General features: G+C 35.5%; 1 protein-coding gene across 3 annotated transcripts in view; it reads left to right on the top strand.

The window, feature by feature from the left end:
- Window positions 1-20,105, top strand: part of LOC105287968 (TGF-beta receptor type-1) — a 36,469-nt gene extending 16,364 nt beyond the window's left edge. Inside the window, exons 3-8 of one of the 3 annotated variants that reach the window (XM_011353875.3) lie at window positions 2,851-3,059; window positions 9,243-9,473; window positions 10,188-10,418; window positions 10,861-11,201; window positions 11,935-12,174; window positions 12,353-20,105. In XM_011353875.3, coding sequence (XP_011352177.1) covers window positions 2,851-3,059; window positions 9,243-9,473; window positions 10,188-10,418; window positions 10,861-11,201; window positions 11,935-12,174; window positions 12,353-12,475 — 1,375 coding nt within the window. In that variant the 3' untranslated portion in view covers window positions 12,476-20,105. Of the gene's footprint in view, window positions 1-2,850; window positions 3,060-9,242; window positions 9,474-10,184; window positions 10,419-10,860; window positions 11,202-11,934; window positions 12,175-12,352 lie in introns of all 3 variants that reach the window. The other 2 variants (XM_011353874.3, XM_011353876.3) reach the window with 2 other exon arrangements.
- Window positions 20,106-20,111: the final 6 nt, after the last annotated feature.

Below are 20,111 nucleotides of genomic sequence, written 5' to 3'. Positions count from 1 at the left end.
AATTTCTGTACTTCAAAATTTGTATCTCGGCGTAAAGTGTTTGTTTAAGGAAAGAGTCAAATTCCAAATTGGTCAATGAATTTGTTCTCTAAAATATCATTCAATGGCTTTGGGACACCGTATAGATTTCTATATCCGTATAACGCCATACGCGCTATACATTGTCTGAAGAGTAGAAAGCTTCCGCGGTGCTGCAACATACTACATGCAGTCGCGCACACGCGATGCACTACTTGCGTATTCGCGGATGCACGTTGCGTTCTCTCGTTCGCTGTTCATTGCGTCCAATAAAGCGCAACGTGCCGAGCGATTATATATATTGCGGTTTCTTGAACCACGCGATGGAGTATTGTATAGCTCCGTTGTCGCCGAAGCCAGCATAGCAAAATACAAAATTAAATAGCTAAGTAAATCACGGAGTATGTTACAACAAGATATTGCTATTTTATCATTAATATTATTTTATTATTAATATTAATATTATTTTATATGAATACCATAGTTCATTATATTAATATATTACATTCTGCGCGTGTTAGTTTATATTTAGAAAGAGAATAGAAGGATTTCTGTACCACAATATCGTATCAAAAGTTGATTGAATTATTATTGATTGATTTAAAATTCTCTATATGTTGTATTATGTTTTAATTATATTATATTATAAATGCTGTATTATGTTTTATGCGCGCAATAGGGAGTGGTATAGATAAGCGTGATCAATAATTGTTCAGCGTTTTATTACTTTCCGTATTATCTTCCTACTTTCCTCCACCCATCCTGAGCAGCATACGCCTACATGATTTACATCGACAATTATACGTATTATTATAAATTGCTAATTTATATATTTATATACTTATAATAGTAAAGCTTCAATCTTGAGATTAAATCGGTATCGAGAGTAGTATAAATAAAACTTATATAAAAAACACGAGACAAGATATTGAACTTGGATAGATAAGATAATGTGAACGCGAGCTACGCTTGCTCTCGTGTTACATTCGCAAAACGATCGAACGAAATGTTTGCCACCTACGGAGCTTGTAGTCGCTTCAAGGCAATCTTCTCCTGTTTTCTTACTCACAAGCCCATCGTAGTACGACGGAAGTCCTTCTGAACTCGAAAAAGACCGGTAGCATGTTGCCATAGCTCTCTTTTCTACACTCTTTTTAACGACAGCAGTATCTTCGTAGTAATTCCGATAGAGTAGATACCCGTGAGAAAGGGTAGCTTTTGTAAATATTCCTTGCCTCCCGTAGAAGAGAAAAGTAACCCTCAGATTCTCTGCGAAATTTGCAATTCTCTTTATCACTCTTGCAAAACTTATATTTCACACACACTTGACAATTTGGTTTGTTTTTTTCCTTTTTACTGATGATTTGACGCCAATGAAATTGACGCGAGATCTTGAGCAAAAGTGCGTCATGATTGCGTCGCAGATTGATTAGTATAACTTTTTTACTTTTAAAAAATTATCTTTCTCTTGATTCATTTTTTGCAAGTATATCTCGCGTCAAGTTTCTTTGTATCTTTATGACGCAAATGAAACTTTATTATCTTATATTATCTCTTAAGGGAATCTTCTTGAGATTGTGAGGGTTAAATTGGATTGAAACACTATTATCTTCTCTTTCGCATGCCTTCTGATTTTGTGTACTGATCTACTATCTTTTTATGCTCTTGAGTATTCCTATGGAATTTGAATTGTATTAGGATGATGTATTCGTCATTATAAATAGTGAGATATAATATATTTCTTCTATTAATGTTTGTACAGATTTTGTTTAATATACGAAGTACATCGTAAAATTTGCAAACTTTAGAATTTCTCGTCAAGCTTATTATTTTTCTTTCCCTTGTGCAACTTATTTAACAAAATTAATTTCTTGCAAAATTAAGCTTTACGAAGAATGTTAAACATTGAACATTTTGGTAACTAATCTCGAACTTAAATATAAAATCCATTGGAAATAAATTGAAAGATTATATCTTATTATTTATAGAAACTTCTTTAGTTTATTTAAATGGATTTTATACAAATAACATTTTACTTTAAGATCCGTTATTTTAGGATATTTAATGGATAGAATCAATTTTTTGAGGAATAATTCGGATTTAGTAGATAATGCACTCTGATGCAAATTTTACGAGACATTTACTTTTATAGTCTTCATGAATAAGGAAAAGCTTAAAGAAAATCTATTCTTACAAATTTGTCACAAATCTTTCAATAATTTATTCAATAATTTTTATTCAAAACCTTTTTAGATATTGGCCGTCCATTTCCAGTTTTATTGTTTTTACAAAATTGCTTTTCCTTAAACATGTAGAGATTCTTTTAAAAATCTGGTTGCATTGACAATTTCGGCTAGCGTTGACTCTTTAATTGGCAATTATTTTCCTATTTTTAAATTATAGCTTTCAAGATTCAAGTTATGACTCTAAATTATAGTTTCAACTGTAATTTAGATATAATGGTGGATTCATTAATCACACAGTCGAGATTAACCGGTATCGATCGATGCAATCAGATCTAGATCTAATTACTTCTTCTCTACAGCTTATTAAACTTTGTATAACACATTCACATCCAATTAGAAAGACTGCCATTAGCGTTCCTGTCTCTCTTTTCTGTTTTTTTTCTTTCTCTCTGCCTTTATCTTTTAGATACCTAGTCCCACTAAAATATTCCATTGACCTGCTAATACGTTTTGTCCGTGGTCTCTACCGGCATGTTACGTCATCTTACAGTTTGCGGCAGCCGTGGAGAACGTTCGACTTTTCGGCGACATGAACACGCCTCAGTCTGGTCCGTGGTAGTATTCGTCATGTAAATTATTTTCTCAGGTGTTACAATAAGGAGCAGTTCTTCCCGGACACCGAGTATTCTGTCTGGTGCACTACAAACAGTACGCTACGCAGTCCAGATGGCATCAAATTCGTGGTCGCCTGTTGCGATCATTCCGACTACTGCAATCGCGATCTAAGGCCCTCCTTTCCCACTCACGAGTCCAGAGGTTGGCCGTATTCTCGCTTTACGAACCACCTCGGAAGAGGTACAATAAATCGCAGCATAAAGCGGCTGCCGCGAGATTCCTTGCCTCCAAGGTTGCTCCGGCCGCGAAGTTCGTTTCCCTGTTGAACGAGATTTAACCCTGTCGAGCGAGATTCTCGCGAAAACGAACTTGAACCGTTAATAAATATGAAGAGCTTAATGCCAGACTCTGTAATAGATGAAGCGCCGAGAATAATACTTCTCTAAATCAAAGGTTTTATGGTCGAACGTCGAAGGAAGATTTTAATTTCTTAAATTAAGGAGTCTCCCTCTTGCTTTTAATATCTTTTGATACAAACAACTTTTTTCATTAGTTAGAATTTTAATATCAAAAATTTGAATACTGCGTAATAATAAATTATGATTATTAAAAACTTGTCATGATATTTAACATTATTTAATACAAATTAATTTTGTCACTCTCTTGCAAGAAAATTTTAATATTACATAATATTATATAACATAATTATTTTGTTCAAGTTTGTCATTAATGAAAATTGTATTAATCATTAAAATTGGCAATCAGTATCATTCTTTACAATGCACCTACTGTACCGTCATATTACTTGTTCTGTAGATAATATACTATTGAGATACAAAGAGCGATACACGGTCGGATACATTTCCTGCCTTGTCTGTTTTGAATGGATCAGCCGTTCGTGATATGATGCGAGCGATAGCTTTCGCTTCTGTAACCGCTGAATTGCAACGAGATGATTTACGCAGATAACTAACAGCAGCTATCACGTATAATCCCGGGTGACAGTTTAGCAACATTGAATAAATAATTTATCGAGTAAATTCACTGAGCGATTTTTGTTGATAGCGATTTCTGTCGATAACTGAATCGGTTTAACCCTTTGTCTGTCTTGTACATCATATGTGAATTACAGAACAGATTTAGTATACATTTGTACGTATATAATATACATAATATACATAATATATAATATATAGTCTAAAAGTTACAATGTAGAAAATTTCCTTCAAAAATTTTAAAGATTAATAACAAATTTCAAAAACAATCCTAAACAGTCTACAACATTTTAAAGTAACTAAACAGACAAAGGATTAAATTGAATGAAGTAGTTTGACAAATAAAAATTGAAGTTATCAATATTTTATGGAGATGTCAAACAATTCCGCAGTCGACTGGTAGTTCTTGAACATTATTATAAAATTGTTTGTCTTTGTTTTATGATGATTTGGTAACTTTTAAGAGCATTGTCCCATCAGTAGCTTATATAACAACTTATGTATTTGAAATTCTTGTTTCATGTTTACCGATGCAATAAGGAAAAAGTTCCACCAAATTCTCGGAAAACAAGAATATAAATTCAAATAAGCCATTGAATCCTATGACAACGAAATCCTTTTTTAAACTCTAATTGCATTTCAATGGCATTCAAAATTAGTAGCACAGTAATACATTGAGATCTACAATTGAAATACTATAATTTCTCAATGCTGTTATGTTTTACTTTTGATAGAGTACATTCCACGATATTTATCGTCACTCTATATTTTTTAATTTATTCTAATTTTTAATCTAGTCTCCGTTTTGATTATTTTATTAAGAATTTATGTTTTTTTCTATAAACATAAGACAGTTCGTTACTCGAATCGCGGCGCTTCAGCTATTCGTTTTGCGGATCGTGAATCTACGGGGAAACGATTTTTCCGACAGCGACCTTGGTGAAACACGCGTGCGACAATGATGAGAAAACCGGGGTATCGATTATCGATTTTCCACGCTTTTGTGAATTGTCTGGGCGCGCGCACTTTTCACACTTCTCGCTCCTCTGTGTTCCCCACGTTTCACGTCTCGTGCCATTTATCTTGCTTGTGCCAAGCTGACAAGACAAGGGATGGGCAGAATGGCTGCCATCGACCGATGGTTTTCTTTATCGCGATCGCGTTTATCGTGTTTTCTTGCGACTTTTAACCGATTTTTTACCGGATAAAATTACACATATCGTTAGTGCTACAGAATAACATTGCTGGTTGTTTCATTGCATAATGCGAGGTACATTTGAATTACATGATATATGTATTGGTTTTAGCACATTTTAAAAATTATATAAATATTTGTAATAATGCGGCATACTGAAAAAATGAAGGGTTTGTTAAAGAATGTTTAAAATTAAATTAAATTAAATTTTAAACATTTTTAAATTCTAATCTTAATTATTATATTGAGATTATTGACGTAAACGTTGGATTCCCTTAATGCAAGTTTTGGAATTTTATATATCAAACTCGCTTTCCATTGAATTTCAATGTGTGATGTCATTGTATCGTGCGCTCATATATCGCGTGCATCTCCTGTTCATAACGAAGAGGTGGTGCAGATAACGTGCACTGTGCACGCTACGTGCCGATAAGATAATACGAGTCGTATACCAACGGATTTTGCAACGCTGAGAAAATCTGATAAAAAAAAACTGAGGACATTCCTCACAGTTCGTGTTATCATTGCACATGTAACTGAGAGTATGTGAATCCTGGAACATAAACCATTTCCGGCATCGTATTAAGATATGTTTGTAATTTTGTATAATTCTTACAATATTAGCAAATTCTTAGAATTTTTATTAATTGTATAATATTTTATGAAAGTATATTATGCAGTATTCTATAAAAATATTTATTTATATATAAATCGTAAAAATAGCAAAAATATGTTCCTATAGGATAAGGATATACGATAAGGGTGAACATGCTCAAATAATATAATAATGTGAGTCATTGAAAATGATTGACTTTTTTATTGCACTTTTCGTAATAATGTTCGCATGTTCGAATAATGTACGTAAAATTTCCATAGTATTTAAGCATTTTCCAACGGTTGTTCCATTTATTAACTCGAAGTTATTCTGATTGATATCGGGATTTGTCGGATGCATTTATTTTCAATTAATGAATGACCTAGTTTTACAGAGAGGACAGAATTATCAGCAATTACATATTGCATACATGTTAATATCGTTAATAATAGAACTTGATAAACAAGATATTCCAACGTTACACAATATTTCCGGTCGAGATCGCTGATGTTACAGCGTGCTTACTGCTTACTTAATGAACTAGATCTGTTAATAACATTGGATTTAATATTGAAGTATTTTAAACGCATAGATGTATAAATCAGCGGACAAACATCTACATTTATGCTAAATCCTTTACTTGAGAACGTATAGTAGCAGCTAGTTCCACGAGCTATCGACTTTTTTTCAATCAAATCATTGTTGAACGGTTAACAATGATAGATGGACCATGCTTCCTCTATCTGCTTACGGTTTTATTCATTTCTCCACATGTATTTATAATCCGTGCCGTTACAACAGTTTATTGCAAATGTGGAACACACGGGTATCCATCGGCGGATTTCGATCGCGAGTAGAAGCGGTCGTTGGAGGCGAGGGTGCAATTTGCCAGCACGGATGGAATGGAACCGCCCGGTCTCGGGAATATAAAGTAACGAGGCGTGCACAATGTGATTTGGACGAAGGGATGATGGGACAGGCTGCGAGCGATATTCATCGATTATACGTGCCCCAATAAATTCGCGAGGACGGCCGGTTATCGGCGAGTGCCCTCGCAGCGTCGATTTGATATTGGCACGAGACGCGCGCTGTGCATTCGCTTATGGAATTCGACATTCACGTTGCGGTTTAATCAGCCCTGACGAGGATTTATCGAGGGAATGTGAACGATATTTTCGCATTAACCTATTAGTTACTAAGTTGCCAATATCGAATCATGATCCGTTATCAATTCTGTGAGACGTTCTCAGTATTTCGTTAAGTATTTGTTATTTAGCGAAATGTATAAAGCCAACTGATTTATATTGAAACGTTGGTTAGATACGATTAATTGATTAAGCTTGAAAACTAAACCTGTCTTTCAGTATAGTTTGTATGCGCGGAGAATATTGTATTATAATTATCTTTTACAAGCCCGAGACAAGCTGTATGCCTATCTTACGAGCATTATGCAACGAAACACATAATAAACGACCGCAGAAATTAATTATTGCTCGCGCGCGAGCGGCGTTTCTGCGAACGATATTTTTTATAATGTCAGCAAGGTGCACACCGTATGTTATATTTCATTGCTGTTGGGGAACTCATCGTTAGACGTGCGATCATTCATCAATGAATCGTTCCTTGCCGTGTTGCCTGTCATCTCATTGAAATCTTCACGGGGATCAATATCCAATTATATCGCGATTCGTCCTACCTACATGTACAACATGACTCGCAATAATCCTGCCGATTGAATTTCGCGGCTGTTTGATTTCGCGATGAACCGTAGCTGTTTGCTTTAGTCTATCCGAGTTTTATCACTTTCAACCCTCATGTCTGGCGGAGCGATCTTGATACTCCTATCTTTATAATTTCAGCGAAAAAACAGTTTTTTGATCTAGCATTGCTGGGAAAAATATTTTACTTTTACATGATCTAATTACGATATGCAAAGTATTTCGTGGTTAAATTTAGATGGTATTTTTTGTAGGCTTAAGAATTTTTATTGGCAAAAATTTATTACAAAAATTGCAAATATCGTTTCTGAGTTTGTTAGAAAAATATGCTATCTGCTGATCTTGACATTACTTACGAAATATTTTGTATATGGTTTTAAATATATTAGTAAATTAATTTTTTTAAGATTTTGCGTAATTTCTTAATTTTTTTATTGCAAGTATTCAACAAGTATTAAACCACAAAATTTTGAGACTAACGTGAGTCGAAGTGAACTAATTGTTTTCAAACGAATGGTTTCGTGTTCGTTTTGTTATGATTCAATTTTGGCTTCTTCGGACGCTTAATGCCATTTTCATTTTAATGTCTGTGTGGTTTTTCGACGAGTGACCAATTAACAGCACCTGTGTACCTCAAAAAAATACATCTTGACGCTCTTCAACGTTACGATTCGCCCAGGTAAGTCCAATTATGTGCTTAACGTGCTGCGGACGTCTCAGTAAGGAGTTAAAGAAACCTCTATCTGTAATACGATCTACCATGATAAGTTTAAGTTGCATTACGTAGAACAAGGATTACTTCGTGTCTAACACTAGATCATTTTATGATCAAGACTTGAACGTAAAAAACATTGACCGGTATTATAGGTATAACAAAAGATAAAAACTACGATGGATGACTTTTTCTCGCGATTTATAATTAATTATATTTGTCACTAATATCTGTAAAAACTTTGTAAAAACATAAGAGAGAAACTCAAGGTTATTTTATTTGGCTAAACTGATAAATATAAACGTTCTGGTGTTAAGACTCGTATGAAATCCAAAATAAAAGTTGTCTGAAATAAACGTTAATCGAGATCGATAATTGTAATGACAGTGAGACGCAGTCGTACGTTGATGCACGTTTAATTTTCCCAAATATTTTTGCAAAATTTTCTTTCAGCCACGACTCGCCTGAGGATCAACTGTGCATCAAATTATTGATCATCGGAGCGATCTGCACAAGAAAATATGAAAAGAATCATCCGAAATCCTGTCCTTCTTACATTAAGTCCTCCTATTAATCTGTGACGTGCATAAATTTGTTTAACACTATGAAATCACTTGATGTTCTTCATCCTGCATTTCGCTGTATATGTTTTCGCGCATTTCTGCTTTTTGCTTGATGCTTATATCTTTTAGCTCTTTTTCTTTCTTTTTTTCTCTCTGTCTTTTAAAAATCTGCTCGCGCTTGCTCGCTCTCAAATCAACAATGCAATAATAATTTCAAGTAATTCCTTTGCTTCTACGAAGTTTCCTGCGTACATGATCAGTGGTATTCAATTATTTACTTATTTAAAAATATAAATATTAATTAATAAAGGACAGTCTGTCAAAAATTGTGTAAACTATCGCATAATCATTGCTCAAAATCAACCACGGGAAGTTTCGGAAATTTCAAACTTTTTGCGTCGTTACGTAACGTAACATTTCAGATGATCTTTTTGTATCTGTACAATCTGTCCGCAAATCTTGAGACAATACGTGGCATGCATCCGGGAATCGGACGGGTGTTACGAGTTGAATACCTCTGATATTCTCTGGTATGATGACGCGAGAAACACGATCATTAAGCATGATGCACCACGGTCGAAATTACGCGTTTCTCCGTCGGTGCTTCCTACGTGCGAATAATAACCGGATGTATTTCGTCGAAAGTGTCGTCGGGCGGTGACGACGAGACGTGGGTCACCTGGAAAATGGCCTTGACGATAGCACTGCCAGTATGCGTGATCAGCGTGATCGTTATGGTCATCTATCACATACACATGACCAAAAAGAGGCCCAGACACTTTCCGGACGATTCGATGGAGGCTCCGGACCGGCCGATTTTGGGCGGCGTCACTATTAAGGATATGTTGGAGATGACTACGAGTGGCAGCGGTTCGGGTAGGTCAAACTAAATTAAAGTTGATCATTCTCAAGACTAGGACGGCATAGAGTGATAAGGTAAAAGGCAATAGCGAATCTTCTTGATGTATTCCCAATAGAGGTGTTTTCTGGAAACCTTAGTTAACTTATTTCTAAAATATCGATTACGTACTTGTTATTCAGAAAGTAATGATAATTTACTTTGTCGAACGTAGTAGGATATAATTTTTTAATCATTGCCTTTTGCCTGATTGCATCAGACGTGAAATACTAGTTCTATACATAAATTTACATTTAATGCAATTTTTAATAATATTACATTATAAAACATACAGTATTTTCTGCACAATAATATTATTTAAATATTATCCTAATAAATACATACTTAGACGCATTTTTGGAAGTATTTGTTTCATAGACATAATCTATAAAATATAGGTATTAATAAAACTACCTTAAGCTTTATTGGAATTTCTGAAGTACTTTAATCATGTATAGTTTGCAAGATTTAAATCGATAAATCAATACACCTTTTTTGCTAATATATCTTTTACAAAGTTGATGCGCTCGCGGACGGTGTGTGTGTGTGTGTGTGTGTGTCGCACATACATATTTAATCTATTCGTCTCTTGGTCAGACATGATCCACTAACACATGATGACGCGATGATGATGAATTATCTTCAATCATACTGAAATTTACGTTCTCCAATGTCCATCCTCTCTCAAGTAGGCCTGCCGCTTCTGGTACAACGGAGCATAGCGCGCCAGATTCAGCTCGTGGAGACGATCGGAAAAGGTCGCTTCGGCGAGGTTTGGCGCGGTCGTTGGCGCGGCGAGAACGTCGCCGTGAAGATCTTTAGCTCGCGAGAGGAGAGATCCTGGTTCCGGGAAGCCGAGATCTACCAAACGGTGATGCTGAGGCACGACAACATCCTAGGTTTTATCGCTGCCGATAACAAAGGTACTGCATTTTTCATAATCACTTTAGATTTAGAGATCTGATGAAATTAATATTTTTCCAATCTTCTAAATATTATGTCATACGCCATTCTTTTAGTTTTAAAAAAAGTTTTATGATATGTTTAATTTTTTTTTTAGCAATCTTTTAATAAGCCTTAATGCGTGTTACTAAGACATACTTTTATTTCGATAAATAGATATAATATGTAACTTATCAAATTGCTGCAAGAAAAAATGTTGCAGATGTTCAACTGTAAGCGTTTTATTTTTAGAGATATCTCGAGCGGATAGTAGAAAATCTGCTCAGATTGAAATATTGAAACACTCTCTATCGATTTCCAGTACATATTTTACCACCTTGGCCATCGCTTTACGCGAGAGTCGTTGCAATCGAGTTAAGTCGTTGGAATAAATCGCGGATTAACCATTTTGTTTCTTTACAGATAACGGCACGTGGACACAGCTGTGGCTGATAACGGATTATCACGAAAAGGGCTCGCTCTTCGATTATCTCAACAGATCGAGCGTCGATACGAATGGTATGATAAGGATGGCCTTGTCGATCGCCACCGGTTTGGCGCATCTTCACATGGAAATAGTCGGCACGCAAGGCAAGCCGGCCATTGCTCACAGGGACCTGAAGTCAAAAAATATCCTCGTGAAGACTAATGGTACCTGCGCCATAGGCGACCTCGGATTGGCCGTCAGGCACGACGTAATCACGGATACCGTCGACATTCAGCTTAACAACAGAGTCGGCACGAAGCGATACATGGCGCCTGAGGTATAATCGTCATTATCATGCGAAAAAAATTTCTCTTTGGTTCTGGTTCTCTGAGAGATAAAATACAGATAAAAGAACATCAGAACAAATTATTTTTGATTTGTTATTCATAAAAATATATTAACCACAATAATGATTATGTTACTTAATCATAATGATATTAAATTAATCCAGTGAGAAATAATTCGTCGATTGACATCGAAACGATGCCGAATCGATGTCGAAACCGTCAATTCAACGTCGATTCGACATCGTTTCGACATCGTTTCGATGTCGATCGACGAGTCATTTCTCACTGGAAATAGATTACCGATAAAAAAATTCCATCTAAACTCCGTCTAATTAATTAGTTACTTATTTAAAAATAATTAAATAATTAGACGGAGTTTAATTAATTAGTTACTTATTTTTAAATAATAAATTTAATTTAGATAAGAATTAAATTTGATAAAATTTAATCTGTGTTTTTTGATGTTAAACATTACAGATTTCTTTATTTACATTAGAACAAATAATATATTAATAGTATTACATAAAAATACGTAAACTAAATAGATAATGAACAAGAATTTAAAAGTAATTAAATTAATCAATTAACAAATGTGTTAACAATATGCAGAAAAGATAATAATAATGAAAAAATAAAAATATAGAGGACAATCTGGACTGCGCTTGTTAATTAAGAAGGCGGCTCTTTGACTGTTTGGAAAACGCAAATGCTTTCTGCTTTCAGGTTCTTGAAGAGATGATAAACATGAATCACTTCGACTCGTTCAAGAGGGCCGATGTGTACGCGCTCGGCCTGATCCTCTGGGAGATCGCCAGGCGTTGCAATGTCGGCGGAATTCACGAGGAGTATCAGCTGCCCTTTTACGATTTGGTGCCTTCCGATCCAACTATCGAGGAAATGCGAAAAGTCGTGTGCACCGACCGACAGCGGCCGTCGATACCGAATCGATGGCAATCGATCGAAGTAAGTGTGAAAGACATTATTCCTCGAAAAATTTGGCTAGGAATTCGGATTGCTGATTAGAAAATTATGTAATTATTGTCATTATAAAACTATTTCATGAAAATTTATATAATAAATTTTATCTAAAAGCAGATTGATAATCGATTAGATGACCCGTCTCATCTCGCTTGTATTTTAGGCCCTACAAGTAATGTCGAAGGTGATGAAGGAATGTTGGTACCATAACGCCGCCGCCAGGCTGACCGCACTCAGGATCAAGAAATCGCTCGCTAATTATGGCGCTATGGAGGACCTGAAGTAGATTAAGCTTTCGCCGGGCTCCTCGACGGAAGAGGAGCGACGAGAACGATTAGAACGTACATGCGCGGACGTCGCTACCGAGAAATCTGGCGTGATGGAACTTCCGATGGAAGCGTGAAGGTACTCTTCCACGAGAGGTTTTTCCTGGACGAGTCGCGAGCAATCTGAGAAAGACCGGTCGGAATTATGGGGTTCCCTTGCACGCGAGACTGGCTCCGACTTTCGAGTAGCTGAGCATTGTCCAAGTACGGCCGGTGTCGCTTTGCGGCAAGTCGCGAGTGGAGAAGCAGAACTGTTCTTTAAGCGCGGCCGATTTGGATGACCGATAGCGCGTGGACGGCAGGAAGAAACGCGTCTACTTCGGTCCTGATGCGACTTGACGATCGGTCACTCGAGCGAGCGAGCGAGTCGACGGGAAATCGCGCGATATACGCGTTCGGTTAATCGAACGATCGCTCGGTTATGCGTCACATGTATACACGTACACACACACATACATTACACGCGCGGACAAGTACACACTGCTGTATATTTATTACGCGATACTGCTAAGGTAATGAAGTATACAAATTTATTACGTAGGTAACGTTTATTGAATGATACTAATGAGTAACGGTACAATTTGTATATTAATATATATACATATATATATACACACGCGTATAATTATATATATATTATATATATATATCCGTTATTGGACCAATCGATTCGATTGACCGAACCGTTCGTCGTTCGCTGAACGATCTCGCGAACTATGTTACCGCGATGGGACGATTGACGCATTCGTACGTGTACGTCGAGATTGATCGGAAATAATAATCGGGACGTCGGGCGAAACGTATCAGCTCAGTTTCGATTATTCATACGCAGGAAAAGGCCTCGAGAACACACGGGGATAATACTTTTCTATCTCAGTTCCGAAGATTCGCTCTGTATAGGAATACACTATTTTACCGGTGCATGTAGAGACTGGAGAACCATACGAGAACCATATTGGGAGCATATACCATACACCATGTTACAAGAGGAATGCATATCTTTTGGTTTCCCTTCCTCTCGAAAAGAGTACCGAAGTCATCGGTTAACGCGATGATTATACAGGGTAGATAGAAAAACCGGACAACCAGCTGATCGAGATAAGCGACCAATAGATTCGGACAATTCAGACGAGACGGCAGCATTCTTCTCGTTAAGAACGAGATAGATTCCTTGAACGTGATCATCGACGACATTTGGCCTTGGACGTTATCGTTATGGGAATGTCTCATCCCTTGCGTGTGAGACGTCGCGGAACGGAACTATGACGCACCGTCCGGTTTTCTTTGTCGACCCTATATGTATACTTTTAGTATAGTAGACACATTCGAATGTTTTGCTCAAGGCGAATATTTTTGCGTAATGATACGGAAGATGAGCGCGACGCGCATACGGCGAGACTTTCGAAGCGTGTTTCCTTCGTGACGCAGGAAGGCTGAAATTGAGGGATGTTAAGAGCTCAAGAATGTATCGTAGCGTGAAAGGAGCAACTGAGCGTTTGGGAAACGTGCGAGAATGTCGTGAGAGTTGGGCTAGGACTGATATAAAAAAGCGAGAGGACAAATTTGATAAAAAGAAAATCATTGGAGAATCTATATATTTTCGGGAATTCTTTTGCGTGTGTAGGAAAGAGAGCTATGAAGTACAGCGGAGATGAAATTGAACAAATATGTTAAACGAGCAGACACAGTTATGCAAGAAAGACTGCGTCAACTAGTACTACAAATGTAATCGTCTACGTTCCGATTTTTTGAACGTTGTTTTCTTTTAAAAATTTATTTTTATTTTGCACGAGCAATGGAAATCGTATAGACTTTTAAAGCAACATGTTATCGAGATATGTTCTTTAGTGAGAATAGAGTGTTCTTTGAAGTTAATTTTTTCTCGCATAACTATGTTCAAATGTTTTTTAAATTATTTCAATTGAATTGCTCTAGTACGCTCGTTACCACCATTGAGAAGAAACTCATCAATTATTCGCTGAGTGCTATTTTATACATATTCTTATTAAATTATTTCTACTATAAATATATATTTTGTATATTCGATTATATAAATTATTAAAAAAGAAATAGATGAGTTTCGTACGTACATCTGCACGCTGTATTTCAGTGAGTTGGAAAGCAATCGTAATGCTCGAGATAAGTATATAAGTTCGGTATACCGCGAGAGACTGAGAATGTGCGACGTGTATGCGCGTATGGAATGTGTCTCTCTCCGAAACATAATTATTATATAATCATCGGCGAGGAACAAGAGAAACCGTCTCCGTGTCTACGTATTTACGAAGGATAGAGCGTGTTCTCCTCTCCTCCCGCGCGTAATTGATTATATCGGTAATAGTGTATAGTGTATACTTCTTTGAAGCGAAGGAGGAACCAGAAGGGCGATTTATTCAGAGTGAACCGCAAGGAAGCGTGAGCAAAGCCGCGTAAAAAAACGAGGATCCAACAGAACAGAAAATAAGAGTCTTCGTCATCCAATAGTCAACGTAAAAGTCTGCGAGGTTACAATTATTACTATATTATAGACGGAAGAATAGACGGAGGGTCCTTCGAACATAATCGTATTTTTATATTGTTTTTTACCGATGACGCCGAATGGAACGTCACGCTAATTTTCCTCTTCCGTTTTCTACGTGTTTCGCCACGTTCCGACCCAGTTGCATAGCTACTTGACGCGCGCTCTATTTACCTAGTGCATCGTACGATTCGGTGCAGATAGTTCTCAATTTATCATGATTAATGTTACTTGATTATTTATCATTAATTTAAATTCCGACAAATTGGCTGGAGATCACATTTAGAAAAAAATACTCAATAGAATTTTTACCCATTTGTGCTTTATTAATGCTTATGAAAATAATGTTTAATAATGTTCATATCTATATATTTAAGTATTTATTACTTAGTTGCTAACATTGCTGATTATTTCTCTTTCTGTACACGTACGATGATATGGGAATATTGTGAAATTGAAAAGATGCAATAATCGTATATTAACAACTTGTAGTTGTATAAATTGAGAACAATTTGCATTGCAGTGAAATAGGTAGAAATACAAGTACGACGCAAATAGACAAAATATGTCTCTAAATATCAAGTTGTCTATATTTGAAAAATACTTTTTGCTTGATGGATAAGAGGAGATGAGATGATGCAAGGAATCGAGGCGATTCGATTGTAGACGGAGTGACGTTACAAGTTCGTCGCGAACTGCAATTTATCGAAAGACTGAGAATCTAATGTTCAATTAATAGTTAAAGTTAGTTGTGACCTTAAGATAGTACATTAATTTTGTTTATGAAATTTTTTGAAGTCGATTTCTTTTTGATTTCTTATTGGTTTTGAATAATGAAATTCGTATTGATGATTTCTCGATATCTTAAATTTTGCCCGGAATAAATCTCAGACCCAGTCATTTCATTTGTAACTTCATCTTTTTTCTAAAACGTTATCATATTTCCTTTTATCTTAGTTTAAAAGATCTTATTTTTTAAGAATAACAATTACTATCAAGGTCTTAGAATTTACATTAAAATATAGCTAAATTTATCCTTTTTTACGCTATCTTTACTCTCATTGAGAAAATAGAATTAAGACTGAGCTCTGCCTATCTTTTACACTTTCTAACTTCTTTCTTTTAGAGTAACTATGATATTTCGGGTGATGGTATGTTTCAGAAATTTTCAAGCTTGATCCTTCTAAGCTTTATCCTAAACATAACAAGCACAGGTTCGAGAATGTTTGTGATTCGAACCGTGGACCGGATGCAATAGTTGTCAGCGACATTACACGTATATACATCATGCGGTTCTTAACAAACAGTCGCTCCAAGAACGAACTCTCGTTTTTCTATTTTGCTCCTATATACATTCCTGTTAGGACACGTAGGCTAATTTACCATACATAAATAACGATAGTCTATGCCGATGCATACATCGGCAAAATTTCACGGTAATATTTCGTGTACCGTGCTAGACGCATACAAATTCGTCGTCGTAGCATCGCAAGCTCGACCGATGTCTCTCCCAGCTGTTTCTATACTGCTAGTACAACTCTGTGCCAATACCTGACCGAATATGAATCGAATATTGAAGCGTGAAAGACAGATAATAGTAATATACGTTGTACACACCCCTTAACTGCACTTGCGCTCAATTGAGGAAAAATATCTTTGGTTTGCATGGATTTACAAGCGTCATATCTCTTTTACACGGAAAATTTTTTCGTGCACACTGATACTCTCTTAAATTCTAAGATTAAGGCTTGAAAGTGTCAGAGAGATATGCTTGGAACCAGATATATCTTAAATGCGTGCAGAGAAAGTTGATAAATCGCGTAATTCAGACTGTAACATCAATTTATAGACTGGAACCGAGACTTGAATACAGAAAGGATATTTTTCCTCCATACACGCTCCCGTATTCATTGTCAGTTATATTTCCGGGCGACGATATCAACGTCACTCCTGGCACTCGTCTTGACGTCAATCTTCATTATCGAAATTGCAACTGGGTCGTCGAACCGTCGAACAGTCTAACTCATATCCGATAAATGCCGAACTGCCAAATGATACTTCATCTCCCCTGCACCCTTTTCCGCTCCTTACCGTTATAAGCCTTCTCCTTCCCCATCTCCCCCACATACATACTTGTACAAAAGAGTAACAATAAAATTAGAGGAGAACGTTGCACACGCGGCATTTATGTCCGCATCGATTCCGTTAGAGAGAAAAGATACCTGTACCTTTAAGGCGATTTAACGTCTATTTTGTTTTACACTTTAGATGATACCAGTGTTTGTAACGATTACCGGTGGCAAGGAGAAAACTGTTATCGGGGAAAGTCGCATTGTCCTGATATTTTATATATTAGGTATTATATATAGATATTTTATATATTAGGGATATATATATATATATATATATATGATATTAGGATGTTAAGTGCATTAGATGATTCTAATTTATGGCAGGAGAGGAAACAGAGAATTTCACGAAATTAATATGCATTGCTATGATATCTGTGTCATCGTTTTTACTTTATTTGCGATGCAATTGCATAATGCATTTTTGAAGCTTTTGCTTCGAAGATGTGTCTATCGAAAACGAACATCAACAAAGTAAAAATAGGCAATAATGCAGTTTTATTTCTTGTTGTTTTTATAAGTAAGGTAATTAGATGTACAATAGTAATTGTCAATGTGTTAATAAGTTACGCTTATTGCTGAGTAATTCTTTTAAATGGCTAGTTTATTATGTCACACGCTGAAAGAATATCTGTTTTCTTTTTTTCTGTTCATAAAAGAAAAACGTGTTGGTTTTGATATAAAAATTATGCGAATGACTAGGCTTCTAACAACAAATTGCTTTTGTGTTAGAATCTTATAACTGATGAATAATCACTTGTAATGACTTAATCAGAACAGTGCGATTTTTATATTGATGACACTACGCATTATATTATAAGAGTAAGTTATAATTAGCGATTGCTGAAGATTTATAAACCAAAAATATTTTCCATTCGTTTGGATGGTTTAGAGGAGATGTCGTGAATTTTGAACGACATAAGACCTCCGAACAAAGAGCTTTTATTCTATTTATTTCCTTTCATATTATTAGACAAATGTCTCTAATAATAATTGCGACATTTTGTTTATATTTAATCCTTTTTGTTCTATAACTTTTTACGTTGTTTGTTCTTTTATGATGTTGTTTGGAGTGAAAAAATTATTTCTTAAAATTATGTTGAGTCGTATCTATTGCATAGAGTTTTGAACATTTGCTTAATCAGCGAAGAATATATTTGCATTGATTGCAAAATTCTAAATATTGATAAGACAAATTTGTTGTAATTTAAATATTTGATTATTCGTCTCCTTTTTTATTCAATACTCGTCTAAATTGTGATTTTTATTATTTCGTTTATACTTCGTCTAAATTATATTTGATTAATAATTTATTAATACATTTTTTTAATCGGAATAAAAATCATGATGAAAAAAAGATGACAAATTTTCAAGATTTGTTTGCTTATAGATACAATGTGCTCTTCTTTTTAAGTATATTACTAGTTTAGAAGATATCTATTTTTTAGAGTAATATTAACATTGATGATAAGTTTATCGATTTATTATTATATCATCATTTCTATTCTACAGAGATTTCCCCATTTCATTGTATAATACTCTGTACATAATGGTGTAAATGTTTATCGACGATTTACATATGAATAGAACGAGCACTTGTAATTTCATAAGAGCGGGTGAATGAGTTGGTGAATGGTATCGTTTTTCCTTTGAGTATCTCGTAAACATTTGTAATGAGCATGTCGCGTCCCCTCTATTTTTCGATCTGCTCTCAAATATATCGCGATAAATATAGTTGTGTCACGGAAGGTTGTTGCTGTTAAAGGTTTATCTTGAAATAAAAGAAATTTGCGAAATGTTGTCGGCTAATATTGTAATAGAAATAGAGGAATAATGAGTGAGTGAGAGTAAGAGAGAGAGAGAGAGAGAGAGAGAGAGAGAGAGAGAGGGGGGGGGGAGAAAGAGTTTCAACGTTACAAAGCAAGATTTATCGTCGGGCGAAGTCTATATCGAGTCAAATTGTTTTAAATATCGAACATTTGCGGAATGCATTGTATGTGTATTAAGTGTAAAGTACATAAACCGCAAAATTATGATATAATGGAAGAAAAGAGTGCAAGAGGAGGAGCAACAACTTTTTCTATGAACATATTTTGCTGAATGGTTTCTTGATTCGATATATATATATGAAAGACTGAGATGCCTATTTCTCTCGAAATGAAACGATACATAGTATTGATAGAAGCCACGAGCATGCGAGAGTACTGACGAACCCATAAGTTACCGTTTTCTATAATTATCGCAATATCGTATCTCGCGTGTCGGCAGCAATCGGCTTCGTTGAGATTGTTCTCCGTCTTTTTCCGTTAATAATGAACAAACAGTACCTCTGCGGCTCTTTACGATACGCTCATTTTTTATTAGAGAATCGAGTTTTCTACGATTTATATGAGACAAAAACCGGTGACTTGTTTAACCATTAATTACTGCCGCTGTATAAAGCGTGCCTGGCGGTGTGGATGGATCTTAATACTGTTAATAGATATACGTACCTAATGTTATTAATTATTATTAACTCCTGATTTGTGGTGTGTGTGTGTGTGGTGTAATTGGGAATGCCAGATTGTTGGTACCCAACGTACGAGACATTTCATAAGCATAATGTTTTATTATCATGGAACGGTTTCGTTATTTAAAGGGAATTTGATGAAATAAATATGACGACGCAGACTCTAAACTCACGATTACAAGTGATTCTTATACGTTTTGGGTTTCACAAATCTGGCTTCTAAGGACCCTACTAATAAACGCCATAGTGGTCCGAAAAATAATTAGCTCGAATAAATTAAATTTACTTTAATGTATCCTTTCTTCGTTTACTTCTTAGTACCTTCTACCGCATCCGATTATAACATCTTAATTATTACAAATAACGATGAAAATGTGCTATCGAGTAATAAAATTGGAATAATAAGAAGATATAGAAATATATTAATAATATTACGTATC

The sequence above is a fragment of the Ooceraea biroi genome, chromosome 2, assembly GCF_003672135.1.
Source record: "Ooceraea biroi isolate clonal line C1 chromosome 2, Obir_v5.4, whole genome shotgun sequence".
In the NCBI taxonomy this organism is placed as follows: domain Eukaryota; kingdom Metazoa; phylum Arthropoda; class Insecta; order Hymenoptera; family Formicidae; genus Ooceraea; species Ooceraea biroi.
Note: the sequence above shows the minus strand (reverse complement) of the source record. Positions and strands in the feature narration are given on the sequence as shown.